Below are 18,775 nucleotides of genomic sequence, written 5' to 3' on the forward strand. Positions count from 1 at the left end.
AGGACCATTGAAATTATCTTTTTGAGTGAGCTCTATCTGTGTATTTCAAGAAATTTGTCTTCATTTCAGTTGTCAAAAGTATTGGGAATTATTCATAATAATTCTTTATTCTTTTAATATCTGTAGGGTTGGTATTTGTATAAATAATATCTGTAGGGTTGGTATTTGTATAAAATCTCATTCCTGATACTAGAAATTTATCTTTCTGTACTGACTGAATTGGCTAGAGAATTACTAATTTTATTGAATTTCTCAAAGAACTAGCTTTTGATTTTAAGTTTTTTTGTTTTGTATATTGTTTCATTGATTTTCATTCTGACCATTATTTCCTTTCTGCTTATTTTGGGTCTTCTTTGTGCTGCTGCTTCTAGTTTCTTAACATATAAGCTGAGGGTTTTTTTGTTTGTTTGTTTTGTTTTGTTTTTGGTAAAGTTTCTTGTTTTCACAGTATATTTAATGGGTTTTTCTTTTTTACTAACATCAAACTTTTTCTAATATTTTAATTTCCTTAGTTTATGGCCTAGACTGTAATCTATCTTGGTAAATGTTTCCTGTGCACTTGTAAAGAATGTGGGTTGTTCAATCATTTGTGGAATATTCTGTTATTATTTATTTATTTATTTATTTATTTATTTATAAGAGCTGTGATTTATAGCTTTATTATAAAATGGTAATTTATTTTAACAGTGTCTTTAGATCTGTTTATGTACTATAACTTGAGTTTCATATCTCATAGGGATTATTTGATTTAATTTTTGTAAGCATCTTATCCCTGAGGAATTACATTTTTTTAAATAATAAATTCATTTTTTATTGGTGTTCAATTTGCCAACATACAGAATAACACCCAGTGCTCATCCTATCAAGTGCCCCCCTCAGTGCCCGCCAACCAGTCACCCCGACCCCCCGCCCTCCTCCCCTTCCACCACCCCTAGTTCATTTCCCAGAGTTAGGAGTCTTCCATGTTTGGCTCCCTTTCTGATATTTCCTACCTATTACTTCTCCCTTCCCTTCTATTCCCTTTCACTATTATTTATATTCCCCAAATGAATGAGAACATATAATGTTTGTCCTTCTCCGATTGACTTATTTCACTCAGCATAATACCCTCCAGTTCCATCCATGTCGAAGCAAATGGTGGGTATTTGTCATTTCTAATGGCTGAGTAATATTCCATTATATACATAAACCACATCTTCTTTATCCATTCATCTTTCGACGGACACCGAGGATCCTTCCACAGTTTGGCTATTGTGGACATTGCTGCCATAAACATCGGGGTGCAGGTGTCCCGGCGTTTCACTGCATCTGTATCTTTGGGGTAAATCCCCAGCAGTGCAATTGCTGGGTCATAGGGCAGGTCTATTTTAACTCTTTGAGGAACCTCCACACTCTGTCATTTAGATCAAGTTGGTTGATAGAGTTTTTCTAGTCTCCTCCATTTTTTTGTTGTTGTTTCTATGTGCTTAATTATCAACTGGTGAGTGTTGATCTTCAACCTGAGCTATAGATTTGTCTATTTCTTGTTGAAGTTCTGTAAGTTTTGCTTTATGTATTTTGAATTCCATTATTAGGTACATAAAGATTTATTTTTTTTAATTTTTATTTATTTATGATAGTCACACACAGAGAGAGAGAGGCAGAGACACAGGCAGAGGGAGAAGCAGGCTCCATGCACCAGGAGCCCGACGTGGGATTCGATTCCGGGTCTCCAGGATCGCGCCCTGGGCCAAAGGCAGGCACTAAACCGCTGCGCCACCCAGGGATCCCGGTACATTAAGATTTAGAGCTGTTTTGTCCTGTTGTTCAATTGACCCTTTTGTCTTTAGGAAATGACCTTTTTTATAGGTAGTATTCTTTGCTCAATAATTTACTTTCTTTAATATTAATATCACCTCTCTGGATTTCTTGTGATTTGTGATACCTAAGTATATATTTTTTCTATCCTTATGTTTTCAACCCCATTTTTCTTTATTTTTAAAATGGGTTTTTCTGGGCAGCCTGTAGTTGAGCATGCTTTTATTATCCAATCTGGATAACATTTCTGGAATGGAAATTTCTGACTTTCAATTGGGGTTTTTAGATAATATATATTTAATATAATTACTGATACTATAGGGTTTAAACTTATCATGTTGCTCTTTCCTATATGTCCTATTAGCACTTTTCACCTTTTTCTGCATCTTTAAATAAGTGTGTAACTTGTGCATTTTATCTCTTATATTGGCTATTAGCTATTATACACACATACACACATATACATTTTCTAGTGGGTCCTGTAGGATATATAATATCTGCCCTCAATTTCTCATAGCCTTTCAAATGATATAATGCCTCTTCATGTGTAGCATTAGCATCTAAGTACCTTGCTAAGTAAAAATATGGAAAATGTGAAAAATATTTTTCCAGTGAATTCTTCTTAAATGACATATAAATCTTTTTGTTTGAATGGCATTCACTGTAAGTATAAGAAATTAACATTTCTTTTATTTGGCTTCTAGAAAATACAGATAAATTGTGTAAAAATTATATCTAAATTATTTTTAAAAATCCTCATGACTATGAGGATATATTATTAAATTGGAAACATCTTTATTTTTTTCTGTTTTGATTATTTTAAGCTAAATATGACTAATTGTTGACATCTGATAGCCTATTAGTTGGAAGCAGAAGTATGTTCAGGTAAAAACAGTACATTTTACAGACTGCCTCTGAGGACAGAGATACGCTAAAGAATTCTTCTGAAGTAGCTATGATAAGTCTTCCAAATAAGCTCCTTAAAGGGGGATAAGTTTCAGTTAGCAAAGACCTTCTTTATGCCCCTAGCGCTTCTGCTTTTCTCCTGTCTAAAATGCACATAAAGGTTTAAAACTGGAGCTTCATCTCATCACTGTGAAGGAAAAGCAAAAGCCTAGAAACTCACAGAGACCTCCACCTGACATTGTAAAGTGGCCAAATCACCATCACCAGGGAACACCTGCTTCAGATTCTTAGTAAGCAAGAAAAAGAGACACTTAAGTGGGTTAAGTGACTCATTTTTGTCTGCTATCTATGAAGTCTAATTCAAGTCTAAAGAGTATTTCAAAGTAAGCTTCTTATTGGCACATCAGAGAGGATAATTCATGTGTTTATCTGATTAATAACTAACACACAGAGTAAAAATAACTATCTTCTCCCCAAAATTCTCTTGACTTAAAACCAGTAGGAGGACTTGAACATGGAAAATAAGAGAAACAATCCAGAATATTCAAGCTTGAGGAACTGAATGGGTGGAAATGGCATAAACGAGAATTTTTTTTTTAAGTTTTAAAGGCTTGTCATAAAAATGTAAATTTTATGTACTAAGTTTTTAAATTCAATGTAATCTCTTCCTTTGAGGTGATTGTCTTTATTTATTTGGTGTTAAAGTTTTATTTTCATCTTTAATAGTAATCAAAATTTCTTAAAATAATGTAGGCATATTTTGGGGTTTTTTTTCCCATTGCAACACCTACACCATTTTCCACACATACTTGGTAATATTATTTGAGATTTTATAAAAATTAACTATTTTTAATGACCAGAATTTTGAAAAATACACAAAGAGACATTTTTCAAAATCTCTCATCTTGGCCACTCAATGAAGTTGAAGCATCTCCCTGGATTTTCTCCTTCCCAGTGAATAACACTAGCTGTATTAACTGAGCAGATGCTGTTCGTCCTTACTGAATATATTGCTTTCCGCCAGTTTTAGCTGGCTAGCAGCCCTTTGAGAAATGTGAAGATTTACTGGCTATGGCTCTCAGGATAATTCTCCTAAGACTTCTCAAAGCACAGAGAATAAAATGAAGAGCTCCCTAAATATCAGGCCTTGCTGCCTTTCCAAACCCATGGCTTGTTACACCCCTCACTCTTGGCAATCCAATGTCTTGCTCCAATGTCTCACGGGGCTTCACTCTTGAAGCAACACCACACTCACTGCCTTAAGGCCTTTCACATGCTGTTGTCTGGAAGGTTTTTCCCCACACTCTTCTGTTTATCTGACCCAGGACCATTTAGCCTCAAACTCTGTCAATGCCCTGCTCTCAGGTGGCACCTCATTGTAAATGTCACCCTCCCTCCTTCCGGTGTTCTCAGATACAACAACTTTTAATCTCCTCATTCATGCCATTCACTGCAATTTGGGGTTCCATGTATGCTCTTTAACATCGTTGTGCCATATCTGTTATTTGGGTTTTTTAATTTGGAAAGTCTAACAACCTCAAATGAAAATGTTTGTAGGTATTACTCATACAATTATTATTGTTTGCTGAATCAAGTGTTTGCCTAGTTTAAGAACACTGATCTACAACACTATCTCCTAGCATTTTCAATCTCCTACGTATAGAGGAGTCCAGATAACATAGCAGAGGGAGGTTGGTCTTCTCCCACAATCTGGTCATGTAGCAGCATATCAGTACACTCCCTCCATCCTCCCAAAAGAATAAATCCCTCAATTATTGGCTTCATTCTTATCTAAGCAGCCCAAGTTAAAAAAAAAATCACCATTATGGAGTTTCTTTCTATTTTGAGCTTCTAATATATCTGAAGAGTTGGGTCACTAGTTCTATTAAACATTCACTTATTGAGTCCTTACTTTGTTCAAGACATAAGGTCATGAGACCCTGGTATAAAGGGTACATTATCTTCAAAGAGTTCATAGTCATAATCGAGTATAGAGAAAAAAGAAACAAAACCTCATTAAGTTCAATTATCTATTGTGAGCTCCATGATAGCGTATTATGGGAGTTACTCACAAGTGACTCTACTCCCCAACATCCTTAGTCAACACCATATCAGTGGCAAGCTCATGAATCTAGTGTGCATTTTATGTCTGTACATCTCATGTCCCCTCTTACAGAACAGGACAAAATACAACTCTCCATTTCTATCTTCACTCTAACTGATGTGTTACTTTCCCAACTCAATGGCCCAAGCAAAAAAAAAACTAGGACTTGCCCTTGGTTCCTTTCTTTCCATCTTCTATATTCAATGCATGAGCTTGGCTTCCAAAAGACATCTCAACTCAATAACCTCTTTCCTCTGCCACTAGTTTAAATCATTTCCTCTTCCCCCCACCTTTGAGCCACCACCATCTTTCCATAGCCTCCTAGGTGGAGTCTTACTGCAGCATTCGTGGCCCTCTAAATACAATCTTTAGATCATATTCACCTACTTTAAACCCCATAAGACTTTATACTGCAATTATGACTAACTCTAAGTTCTTACCATGGTCTACAGACCCTATAGATTCTGCCTCTTCCTATTACTCTGACTTCATCTCTAAAGTCTCATCCACCCAGTCTTCCTGCCATTTTGTTCCTCCCTCAGTTCCTTAGAGGGCCATCTTCATACCTGTCTAAGGACACTGACATTTGTTGCTCTTTCTACCTGGAATGCTCTTTCCCCGTAGTATCCATGGCTGGCCCATTGTCCTCATTCAGAGCTCAGCTCAAGTTCATCATCTATTGAGAGAAACCTTCTTCAGGTATTCTTTGTAAGGTAGCAACCCTGTGCCAATCAATGCCTATTGCATTGACCAGTTTTCTCAATCATCATTTTCAATGGGAGGGATGGCAAGCAATCTGCTCTGATACTTTCACATCAACAAATATTTTCCAAGATCTTAAGATCTTGGTAAAGAATCCTAAACAAATTTGGACAATTTAAACCAGAAATTTAGCTGTCATTTTAGCAACAGTGGCAGACCAAGACTCCTCCTGAGATATGTATTATCTCAACACAACCTCTCCAGAGAATGGCCCCAACACATCAACACACACAGTTTTGTGATTAGCAGTTCACATATATTACTCATATTTTCTTACCTTCTGCACAATATCCCATACATCCCTGAGTGGGCTGTAGTAAGTACACAAAAAAATTTCCACAGTTTCTTACAGACACTGGGATTTGAAAAAGGCAGCAGTCTTTGGTAGCACTAAACAAAATCTGCCATGTAGCACAAGCTGTCAGTTGCTTGATCTCTCCAGGTAAAGGCAGGGTCTCTGTATCTCTCAGAGACAGCCAGATAGGAGCCTGTGTTCCACAGTGATTCATCTTTTGCAACAGAGAAAACAAAAGTTGAAAATCCAATTTATTTTCACACATGATAGATAAGTCAACTTTGCATTTTCTTCTAAGTAACCCTTAAAATAATAATTTAAAGATTCTAATAACTTGTACCCTACTATTAAAGTAACTATAGAATACTAAATTTAAGGTAAATTGCTCATAATTAATATAATCTTAACTCTTTTTTTTTAAAGATTTTATTTTATTTTTTATTTATGAGACACACACACACACAGAGGTAGAGACACAAGCAGAGGAAGAAGCAGGCCCCATGCAGGGAGCCCGATGTGGGACTCTATCCCAGGACTTAAGGATCACGCCCTGGGCCAAAGGCAGGCACCAAACCGCAGAGCCACCCAGGGATCACCAATATAATCTTATTCAATTTAAATGTATTCTATTTGTTACCTTTATAAACAAGAGAAATTCAGTGTCAGATAACTTACTACCATAATGATACATCCTAAGATAAGTGAATCTGAAGTCATCTTAATACAGAGCAAAAGATAAACTCACCTTGGAGATTTCTTCTAAAATTACTGGATATAGGGTATGTAAGAAGTTAATGCACAGTTCAGGAGACATCAAAAGTCAGGGGAGAAGGAAAAGATGTTCAAAATCTGGTGATGAAACAATGGGTTTGCAATTTGGAAAAAAAATGAAGTTAAAGCCTCACTTGAAGCCAATTATCAAAATCATTTCCAGATGGAAAATGGAGTTAAATAGAAAACTGACCCAGGAAAAATAAAAGGAAACTATATAATTTGGGAAGGACCCAAGCACTTGCTAAATGCATGACCTCAGGCAAGGCACCCAACATCCTTCCCTTTTGCTCTAGGTGGATGGTAGTACCCACCTCACTGTGCTGTGGTGAGATATAAATATAATTATGTACATAACATAATTTCTACAAAACAATGAGTCAGTAATTGTTAGTCAGATTATAATGCTCAATATTATAACTATTTCCATGCTTAAAAACAAAAGAAATCATAAAGGACAAGATTGATAGTTATGTTTAAATAATAATTTTTAAAATATAAGAATAAGAAAAAGTATTTGTTAATAGCATTATATTCAGTGTATTGTTTATTGTCACATTATTGTATTTCTTGTTTTATTTTAATGATATAATATTATCCACTTAAAAACTCTATGATCTATAGATGGGTAAAATACACAAACACATAATTCACAGAAGAAACATACAGATGCTTAATGAATACATGAAACTATTCAGTATTAGAAAAGATATTTTTATCTACTAAAATGAGAAATGAGCATTATATTTTTTTAAAAATAATCATGTATCGAACCTTCAAAAGGACATTAATCTTCACTAATTTTACTTATAAAAATAATCTAACTACACTAAAATGTAACAGTGATTTTTTTTGTAGTAGTGATTTATATGCTAACTGCAGAATTATTACAGCAAAAGCCTGACTGTGCACACATGACAATGTTTAAATAAATATGGCATATATATGACAGAATATTATTTTCAACATTAATATTAAAGAATTTTCAACAGTATAGGCAAATGCTAATGCTGTACTTGAAAACTGAAAACTGTACCTGAAAAAAGCACGTTATGCAACTGAACATGCAGCATGAACCTTACAGAACAATATGAAAAGAAGGAAAGATAGCAGAATGTTCATGGTAGTATGACTGTGTGAGTAGATGATGAATGAATGTTATGCTATAAACTGTCTGTTATTCTAAATTTTCTATAATACACATGAATTATTTTAACCATCATAAGTAGGCATTTATCTACACAGATTTGTACAATCCTGTAGAGTTAAAGAAAAAAAAAATTCTACTAATTCTCCAGTTGGATGCTCTAAAGTCTTGGCTCAAGTAGGATGAGAGGGTGGGGGTAGGGAACACTTCCCCAGGGAAGACCCAGCAAAATCAGTTCACCTTTACATTTATGGGAAGCTCTAGATACAATTATAATTAGTTCAGTCAAAGAACACAAATATTTAAGGATGTAGTGAATTTCCTCAAATTTTACTTTTATTTATTTATTTATTTTAAATATTTTATGTATTTATTCATGAGAGACACACAGAGAGAGAGAGAGAGAGGCAGAGACAGGCAGAGGGAGAAGCAGGCGCCATGAAGGAAGCCCAGTGTGGGACTCGATCCCAGGTCTCCAATATCACTCCCTGGGTCAAAGGCAGACATTCAAGCCCTGGGCCACCCAGGCATTCCCAAATTTTACTTTTATTTTTTTTTATTTTTTTTTTCAAATTTTACTTTTAAATTCTGATTTAAAAGGTGCACTGCATGAATGAGCATAATATTAATGTTACTATAATTATTAGAACAGAAAACATGGCAATGCTCTTTTGCATTAATTCAATCTTTACACAAAAATATTATAAATATTATAAAATAATATTTACAGTAATATTAAAGAATATAATTTATAATATTAAATAATATTATACATATTATAATAAAATATTTCAGAGCAAGAAATAAATGGATTGTAACATGATTCAATCCTCACATGAAAGAATATATAAGAAAATACGTGTGTAGTTCTTAGTAGTTGAAATACCTCAACACATTTGGTTGGCATCTCAGCAGGTCTGTCAAAGATGAGAAATCGATACCATCCAGGAGACAGGGAATGGTCACATATTAGGTCTTGAAAGGGAGAATGCTGGAGGTGCATTGAGTCAAAATGCACACTTCTATAAGGGCTCTGAAGAAGCTGGTGTCCTCCAGGAGAGCACTCCTGAACTAGGATGGAAAGACAGGTGTCTCATGTGTATGTGTTTTCTTCATTAACATAATTTAGCCCTCAATTAAAATTGATTTCTCCCCCAAATTAAGCAAATAACCTACAAGTGCACATCATGACCATCTGAAATGTCAGGGTCTCTTAGTCAAAGACGACTTGCATTTTCCAAAAATACAATAAACCAATCTACAAACTCTGAAGAATGTTTGAGGTACTGTATTTCAAGAAATTTATTTTCATTTAATTTGGACAAGGAATACTGCTGATCACTGTTGAGTTAGGACAGACCCTGCAAAGACTCCTCTTGAGAGTGGCCTTCCAGATCTGAAAGCCATCAACGACCCTCCATGACCTGCTTTCCACATGACTCCCCAAGTCCCATCTCTGCCACATCCTGGAAGGCAACATAGTAAATTAAGCTTTTAATGTCAATCTGCTTTTTGCAAAATGCTCTCCTACTGAAGTTCCTTACATTCTTCAGTACAGAAAAGAATATAAAGTTTTCAAAGTTTTTTTCTTTTTTTTTAAAGATAAAGTATTGAAATCCACTTTATTACCAAGCACAGGAAAGGAATAGGGTGCGGGGGAGCAGTTTTGAAGGAGAAACAAGAAAAGACCCTAGAGAAAGGGAGAGTTCTGTAGTTTTTTTTAGGGAAGCCATTTTCTGAGCAGCACTGGACCTGGAAGATAGATACCTTTTCTGTCAAACCCATATAGGCAGATCATAAAGCTCTTGTCCCAGCAAGAAGAGAGAAACTGAGGTAGAAATATATCCTAGAAATAAATTAATAACAGCACAATAAATTAGAGATATTAATGTGCAAGTTGATCTCCTAAGTGTAGCTTATAAAAACTGTTATTATTATAATTTTTGTTTTTTGTCATTTGTAGAGATAGCAATTAAACTGTACAAAATATAGTGTTCTTCAAGACAAAGTCTCCCCAAAGAATTTTTTGTAGTAGAAAAATTTAGGAATCAGCACAAAAGATTTCTCCTCCTTTTATCTCTTGCTCCACCAGTTTTCAACTTCCCAAGAAAAATGTAATCCAAAAGGCTCTATTGACTTTGATGATCTCAATCTGTCAACACTAGATAAATATTTCATAAAATGTGTATGGATAGAACTCAGGGGATATATACTGACATTTCATTTAATTTTGAAATAACTCCAAGATACTATCAATATCAGAACATTGTACCTGGTTGGAAACTTAGGAAAATATTTAAAAAGAGATTACCAGTGAGGTTTGCATGAATTATTGAAATGTTTTCTCTATCTCTTTCCTGCGATAGAATATTATCTTGGGGAAAAAAAAGTCACTAACTCCGTTTTTATTCTGTACAGTTTTTCTCCTTAATGTTTCTGTAGTGCTCACATTTCCTCTGACTCTGCACTTTGAATTACTGTTCACTAATCCAAAGCTAAAAATGTAATAAATGTAGTGGCAATCACAGCATAACATCAATAGTGTGTGGAAATTCTGAGGTTTAGAGCAAACAGTCAAAAAAGAATTCTTGAGATGTCTTTGGTGCTAAAATGTGGTTTTATTAAAGCATGGTGGGGCACCTGTGGCTCAGTGGTTGAGAGTCTGCCTTTGGCTCAGGTTGTGATCCCGGGGTCCTGGGATTGAGTCACCCATTTCTCCTTCTGCCTGTCTCTGCCTCTCCCTCTCTGTGTCTCTCATGAATAATAAATAAAATAAAATAAAATAAAATAAAATAAAATAAAATAAAATAAAATAATAAAATAAAATAAAATAAAATAAAATAAAATAAAATAAAACAAAATAAAGCATGGTGACAGGACTTACATGCTTTTGAGAGGGGGTTAGAGTAACTCTCTGAGTAATTTTGGAAGCAAGGTTTCTAGGACCTTGAGGGGGTAGGCTATTGTTAGAGAAAGGCCATTCATTACTGTCTACTAAAACCCTAGTCTTGAGACCCTGTAGATGTGTATCAATGGGCCATGTGCTTGGTGTATGATTGCTAACATGTATCTTGTGGGGCTAGAGATAAAGGAAGTTTCCAAAAGAATTTTTATATGTTAAAGGAGACTTACAGGATTGTGGGGGTTGGGTTAATATTAAGATAAGGTACTAGCAAAGTATTACATTGAAGCAGTTGAGTTCCTAGGAAAGGTCACTCTGCTTTTCTCAAGGACTTGTCAGTGGGTTTTAAGTTGTAAGGAAATTTTTTTTTTAAGATTTTATTTATTTATTCATGAGACACACACACACAGAGAGAGAGAGAGAATGGCAGAGACACAGGCAGAGGGAGAAGCAGGCTCCACACAGGGAGCCTGAAGTGGGACTCAATCCTGGATCTCCAGGATCACGCCCTGGGCTGAAGGCAGGTGCTAAACCGCTGAGCCACCCAGGGATCCTCCAGGATATTTAATTTTTTCTTTTGCCTTTGTTCCCCACATCAAAACAGTAAAGAACTATAAAATATTTACTCAGAAATTTTTAAAAGTTTATTTATTTTTAACAATCATTTTAGACAAAAATTCTTATTTCATATAATTAAAAGAACTCATATTTTGTATTGTTCACTTCATTTTTTCCCAAAAAATCTGCTTGTCTTTTTTTTTTTTCTGCTTGTCTTTTTAAAAAGTTCAAGGTCTCTGCAGAAAATTTAAAAATTTTATTAGCAATGAACAAGCCACACTCTTAAAAACCTAATTACAACCTTAACCCTAGAATGCAACATATAATTAACTAGGTGAGAATTATTAGGATGGTTTTGGCTCCCATTTGGAAATTTGGGGACTTAGCTTCTCAAATAATAAATAATATTTCTCAAATAATAAAAGAAAGCTCTACAATTAGATTATTACAGTTACTCATTAATCAATTTCATGACATGAATAATGTGCTAAGCTTTCTAGAAAACTTCCAATATAATTTTTCCTTCATAACAAAAGTACATATAGGGGTGCCTGCGTGGCTCAGTCAAGCATCTGTCTTTAACCTAGGTCATGATCTCAGGGTCCTGGAATCCACCCTCATGTCAAGCTCCATTCTCAGTGGGGAGTCTCCTTCTCCCTCTTCTTCTCTGCTCTCCCTCTCTCTGTCTCAAGGAAATAAATAAAATCTTTCTTTTTTTCAGAAATACATAGAAAATACACATTAAAATTGACATTTCTATTTATTCTGTTCTCTTTTTTAAAGATTTTATTTATTTATTTGAAAGAAAGAGTGAGGGAGCAGCAGGGGTAGAGGGAGAGCAGGGAGAGCGTGTCAAGTTGTAAAGTTGATACATAATGATACAATAAGAAAATGGTTTTCTAGTTTTGTTTGTAGATACAAGATAATCTGTACCAAATTGTTTTCTAGTTTAACACAATAGCCAAGATTCTTTAAAATTCATAATTGGTGGATAAACAAATATGTTAAGAAAGTAGATAAATCATTGTATTATTAAAGGCAAAAATGCTTATTAATATCTGAAGACAGGTACTTCATAATATTTTCATTTATAATTATAAAATCTTTGGTATATTGCCCTATGGGAATTTCAAATATTTGTGGATTTTTAAAATTTTTATACCTTCCCTAAAGCTTTTGATATTCAAAATAGGACTATGAATCCTGCAACAACACAAAGGTTGAAAAGCAAGGTCAAATAGTGACTAGTTTGCTATATTACTTTGCTCTCTTTTATATCAAGAGGCAAAAAAGTGTGCCTCTTGCAAAGAATACAAATAGACTGAAAGTAAAAGTATGAAATATCATGCAAACAGCAACCACAAAAAATCTGGATTGGCTAAATTAATATCAGACCAAAAAAAACCTTTAAAAATGTTACTAGAGATAAGGAGGGGCAGTTAGGTTCAGTTCATGAGGAAGAAACTCAATTATGAATACACACACATGCACAGAAGGAAAAAATACGTACTTCAATGGTAATGGTTGGAGACTTCAATACTAAATTTTTAAAAAAAAATATTTTATTTATTTATTTATTTATTTATTTATTTATTTATTTATTTATGAGAGAGAAAGAGCAGGGGCAAGAGCAGAGGGAGAGGTACAAGCAGACTCCACGCTGAGCATGCAGCCTGACACAGGGCCCAATCTCACAACCCGGAGATCATGACCTGAGTAGAAATCAAGAGTTGAATGCTTAACCAACTAAGGCACCTAGGTGCCCCACAATTCTCCATTTTCTTTTCTTTTCTTTTTTTCTTTTTTAAGATTTTATCTATTTATTCATGAGAGACACAGAGAGAGAGAGAGAGGCAAAGACATAGGCAGAGGGAGAAGCAGATTCCCTGCAGGGAGCCACTGTGGGACTCAATCCCAGGATCCTGGGACCACGCCCTGAGCCAAAGGCTGACATTCCACGACTGAGCAAGCCACCCAGGCGCCCCAATACTTCATTTTCCATATAAATAGAAAAACGGCAGAAGATCAACAAAGAAATAGAGCTAGAACAATACTATAAACCAATGTGATCTAACAGACATCTATAGAACACTCCTCCCAACAACAGCAAATAGAAGTTCTTTCGAAGTGCACACACAACATTCTTCAGGAGAGACAATACACTAGACCACAAGATAAATCTCAATACATTTTTAAAAAGATAGAAATCATGCAAAATGCATTCTTTGATCACAATGGAATGAAATTACAAATCAATAGCAGAAATAAATTTAAAGAGCTTACAAATAGGTGGAAATTAACCTAAATAATCAATGGGTCAAAAAAGAAATTAAGAAGGAAATGAGAAAATACATTGAAAAGATTAAAACAAAGATACAATATGCCATATTTATGAGATGCTGCCAAATTAGTACTTATATGGAAATTTATAGATGTATTTGCCTACATTAGATAAGAGTAAGATCTCAATGTAATAACTAACCTTGCACCTTAAGACACTGGAAAAAGAAGAGCATACTATGTCTAAAGGAAGCAGATGCAAGAAAACTATAAAGATTAAAGAGAAAATTAATAAAATTGAGAATAGAAAAACAATGGAGAAAATCAATGAAACCACAAGCTGGTTCTATGAAAAAAATCAACACAATTGGCATATCTCTAATGAGATTGAGAAAGGAAAAAGAGAAGACTCAGTTGCCAGAATCTGAAATGAAAAAGGAGGCATCACTACAGATTTTATTAAGGAATATTATTACAAGGGTGCCTAAGTGTTGGACTCTAGGTTTCAGCTCAGGTCATAATCTCAGGGTCGTAAATTCAAGCCCTGCTTTAGGCTTTGTGCTCAGCACAAAATCTGCATAAGACTCTCTCACTCTCTGTCTCTCCCTCTGCTCTCCATTCTGTACATTCTCTCATTCTCTCTCTAAAATAAATAAATATTTTTTTAAAAGAAAAGAATATTATTACAAGCTGGTATATGTCAATAAAGTAGATAAGTTAGATGAGATTGCCAAATTCCTAAAAAGACACAAATGACAAAACTGACTCAAGTAGAAATAAGCAATCTGAATAGGTTTACATCATGTAAAAATATTGAGTTCAAAAACAAAACAAAACACAACACACACATAAAGAAAAGGCCAGATTCAGATGGCATCAATACTATATTCTACCAAATATTTAAAGAATAGTACCAGTTCTTTACAAACACTTCCAAATAATATAAAAGGATGGAATACTTCCAGATTCATTCTATGAACCCAGGATTATTCTTGATACCAAAACCAGAAAAAAAAAAAAAAACACAAGAAGAGAAGACTGTAGACCAATGTATCTTTTGAATATGGATGCAGATATCCTCAGCAAGATATTAGCAACATGAATCCAGAAATTAGAAAAAGAATTATAACCATAAGCAAGTGGAAATTAAACCAGGTGTGCAAGGTTGATTTAAATTCCAAAAATGAATCGACATAATATGCCATACTGATAGGATAAAAAAAAAATTCACAAGTGCTTTTTCAATAGACCCAGAAGAATCATTTGAAAAGAATCTAACACCCTTTTTTGATATATATACCCAACAAACTAGGAATAGAATAGAACTTACTCAACCTGACAATCTATTAAAAAAAAAATTTTTAATTAAAAGAAAAAGCAAGCCTCCAGTTAACATCATACTTAATGAAGAAAGACTGGATGCTCTCTTATAAGATTAGGAAGGCCCATTCTCCCTGCTTCCATTTAACATGGTACTTCGGGTTCTAACTAGGACAACTAGGCAAGATAAATAAATTAAAGGTACACAGAATGGAAAAAAAAGAAAAACCATCTCTGTTCACAGATGACATGATCTTTTATGTAAAAATTCCTAAGAAATCGACAGACACAAAAGTTACAATGAACAAGTTTAACAAGGTTTCAGGATACAAAATCAAGATACTAAGTTTAATTATGCTCTCATACATGTGCAACAAACAAATAGACTGAAAATGAAATATTCAAACAATTCACTTATATAGCTTCAAAAGAACAAAATCCTGAGGGATAAATTTAACAAAAGAAGCCCAAACTTACACTTTAAACACCAAAAAACATTGTTGAAGGAAATTACAGATCTATGTAAATGGAAATACATCTACATTCATGGATCAGAAGATTTAATGTTCGGAATACAATCCTCCCCAAATTAACATGAAGATTCATCAAATCACTAACAGAATACCAAATGACTCCTTTGTAGAAATTAGCAAACTAATTCAAAATTCATATGGAATTTCAAGGGACACAGAATAGCTAAATCAATCTTGAAAAAATATAGGAGGAATCATATTTTCCAATTTCATAATTTACTACAAAGCATCAGCAATAAAAACAGCATAGTGTTGACATAAGGATAAACATAGGTCAATGAATAAAATTGGAAGTCCACAAATAAACCCACATACCTACCTATGGTTTTCAACTAATTTTCGGCATGAGGGGCCAACATCATTTAATGGGGAAAGGACAGTCTTTTCAGCAAATGGTGCTGGGAAAATTGGATATTCATATGCAAAAAAAATAAACTTAGACCCTTATGCTGTACTATATATAAAAATTAACTCAAAATGTACCAAAGACCAAAATACAAGAGCAAAAACTATAAAATTCTTTAAAAATATATTGGGGTAAATCTTCATGAAACTTTAGATTTGGCAACAAATTCCAAACTATGATAACAAAGCACAAGCAACAAAAGAAAAGATATATAAGTTGGATTTCATTAAAATGAAAACTTCCATGTTTCAAAAGACATTATCAGGAAAGTGAAAAGACAACCCACAGAATGGGGAAAAAAAACTGCAAATCACATATTTGGTAAGAGAATTGTATCTATAATACATAAATAACTAATATAACTTAACCCAATTTAAAGACTGTTAAAGTGTCTGAGTAGTATTTCCTTAAAGAAGATATACTAATATCCAATAAACACATGAAAAATGCTTGCCATCATTAGCTACCAGGGAAATGAAAATCAAACCACAATGAAATGTCACTTTATACATAATAGGATGGCTAAAATCAAAATCTCAATCTTTACAAGAACATGCATGAATTAGAACCCTCATACACTTCTATGGGACTATAAAACAGCACAGCCACTTTGGAAAACAATCTAGTCCTCAAAAGGTTAAATAGAATTATTCCATGATTCAGTAATTCCACTTCCAGTTATACCTATGCATAAGAGAAATGAAAACATGTGTCCACTTAAAAACTTGTACCATGATGTTCTGAGTAGTAATATTTATTACCGCCCAAATGTTCATCAGATGATGAATGTACATACAAAATGTGGTAAATACTTAGAATGGAAAACTATTTCACCATAAAAAGAGATGAAGTACTAAATATGGTACAATATGGATGAACCCTGAAAACATGCTAGGTGAAAAAAATTCAGTCACAATAGACAACCTGTTACATGATTCCATTTATATAAAGTATCCAGAATAGGTAAATCCATAGAAGAGAAAGTAAGATCAGAGATTGCTTACACTTGGAAGAGAGGGAGGAGAGGGTCATGGAGGGAATAGGGGATCGAAAGCTAGAGTAAGTATTTTTTCTCAAGGTGATAAAAATGTTCTAAAACTGATGATAGTGGTTGCACATATTTGTGACTATACTAAAAACCAGATCACTGTACACAGCAATAACTATTGTACACTGTGGACTATATTCAATAAAGTTGTTTGAAAAAAGTTTCATATTTTCCATTCCTCTCTCCTATCTCTATTAAATATAAAAAAGTTACCAACTTTACCATGATATGAGTTTAGAACCTGGTAAGGGTTAATATTTGGCTTCAGTAGAGAGATGATAAAATTATTATGGAGAGGCAAGAAGGGGTTATGTGATCTATAGTCAACACTGAAATTCTCTTTATATATACTGGTCATTTTTTTAGAAATATTTTATCTAACCGCAATACATGCATATTTAATGTCATTACATGTATGTTTAACAGTTCTTCAGGAAGATCTAGTAAATCTGTAAGCAAATCAAAGAAGGTATAGACTAATGATACCTTGTTAAGGTATCATTTCAGGAAATAATATACTTAATATTCTTTTAAAAATGTTACATGGGCGAGTGCAACTTGCTTTTTTACAGAGCAAATTTACCTTAGTAAAATAGATGGAGATCAACAAGATAATAAGATAAAATCATACCCTAAGCAATTATAAATGTTGCACATAATTCTTTTTTCGAAGTTGTACAACAGATTTATTTCTGAAAAATATATGGAAATTTATAATACAAGAATAAGTTACCTTTCACTTAATATCTTATCTACATATACACAAAAAACAATCAGGAAGCGTTAATTAACGTTTTAACTTCATTGCATTCTATACTATTCTTTGTCATGGATTAAAGAGGCAGGAATGGGGCTATTTTTTTTTCTTTTTTGGGGGGGGAGGAGGGCTATTTTTTTCGTAGAGATCTCTTACAGGATCAAGAGAGATTCTAATAGATATACTAAAAAAAAATCATACACTAAACTTACTGATTTATTGTAGGGATAAAATGTTCATCAATTACTTATTTCCAGCGGTGGGGTGGGAGTGGGGTAGAAACCGAGCAGTTTGGAACCGAACTCTTTTCGGATAATGCGGATCCACTTGCAGCTGGGATGCCTGGCAGATCCAGCGAAAGTTTCTTACGGCCAATTAGAGAGCCCTCGCGGACCAGGATAGGAGGAAACAGAGGAGCAGCAACAGGCACTGGCCAAAGGCTGCGGCCGGGGAGGAAGGAGCAGATGCGCAGGGGCGCTCCCGAGTCACCCAGGGCAGCCCCGTCCCCCAAGGCCGGAGCGTGGCCCGGGCTCCCTCCCGCCTGCGCCCTACCTTGCCGACCTCGGCCCGGGGCCAGGAGCAGCAGGGCCAGCGCCCAGACCCGGCCGAGCATCCCTGCTGCTGTCGCAGAGCCCTGGCAGCGGGTGCAGGCAGGACGCGGACCCCTGTCCCCTCCTATCAGGGCTTTCTCAGTCCGTTCGCGCGCAGAGTGCAGGGTCGCCGCGGGTGCTCGCTCTGGGACGCGGCCGCCCTCCCCGGGAAGAGCCGCGCTGGCCTCTCGCGCCTCCCCTCGGCGGCTGCAGCGGCCGGAGGAGCCACGCCCCCCGGCGCAAAGCCACGCCCCCGGCGCAAAGCCACGCCCCCGGCACAAAGCCACGCCCACTTCCCCTCCCCGGGGACCCTTCCCGCGCTTCCAGCTCTGGCTCCACCACCTTGGATCTCAACCACAGCCGTGCAGGGGGCAAGCTCCCGGGGTAGAGCTTGGCACCTCGCATCTCACTGATAAATCCTAGAAATTGTTCAGATGGGCCTTCAATAAAAGCAACCTTTGAGCGGTTCTGTTGGAAGGGGCTGTGTCCTTGATTATACCTGTGGAGGGATTCTTAGCCTGGTCATTGGGGGTGCTGGTTTGCCTCCAAAGGCACACATGCTTCTCAGAAGTTGCCCCTGTCACCTCAGGCCTCAGTGA

General features: G+C 35.4%; 1 protein-coding gene across 11 annotated transcripts in view; it reads right to left on the minus strand.

Moving 5' to 3' along the window:
• The window catches only part of VWDE (von Willebrand factor D and EGF domains), a 73,572-nt gene extending 55,175 nt beyond the window's left edge, over window positions 1–18,397 (minus strand). For 6 of the 11 annotated variants that reach the window (XR_012002686.1, XR_012002684.1, XR_012002685.1 and 3 more), the window contains exons 1-3: window positions 18,139–18,397; window positions 8,669–8,853; window positions 5,847–6,078 (exon numbers count right to left, since the gene is read on the minus strand). Coding sequence is in view for 7 of the 11 variants with exons in the window: in XM_072764424.1 (XP_072620525.1) it covers window positions 5,847–6,078; window positions 8,669–8,853; window positions 18,139–18,199 (478 nt within the window). In the remaining 4 variants the exon portion in view is untranslated. Of the gene's footprint in view, window positions 1–5,846; window positions 6,079–6,609; window positions 6,714–8,668; window positions 8,854–18,138 lie in introns of all 11 variants that reach the window. The other 5 variants (XR_012002687.1, XM_072764426.1, XM_072764423.1 and 2 more) reach the window with 1 other exon arrangement.
• Window positions 18,398–18,775: the final 378 nt, after the last annotated feature.

This window comes from Vulpes vulpes, chromosome 7 (genome assembly GCF_048418805.1).
Source record: "Vulpes vulpes isolate BD-2025 chromosome 7, VulVul3, whole genome shotgun sequence".
Lineage (NCBI taxonomy): Eukaryota > Metazoa > Chordata > Mammalia > Carnivora > Canidae > Vulpes > Vulpes vulpes.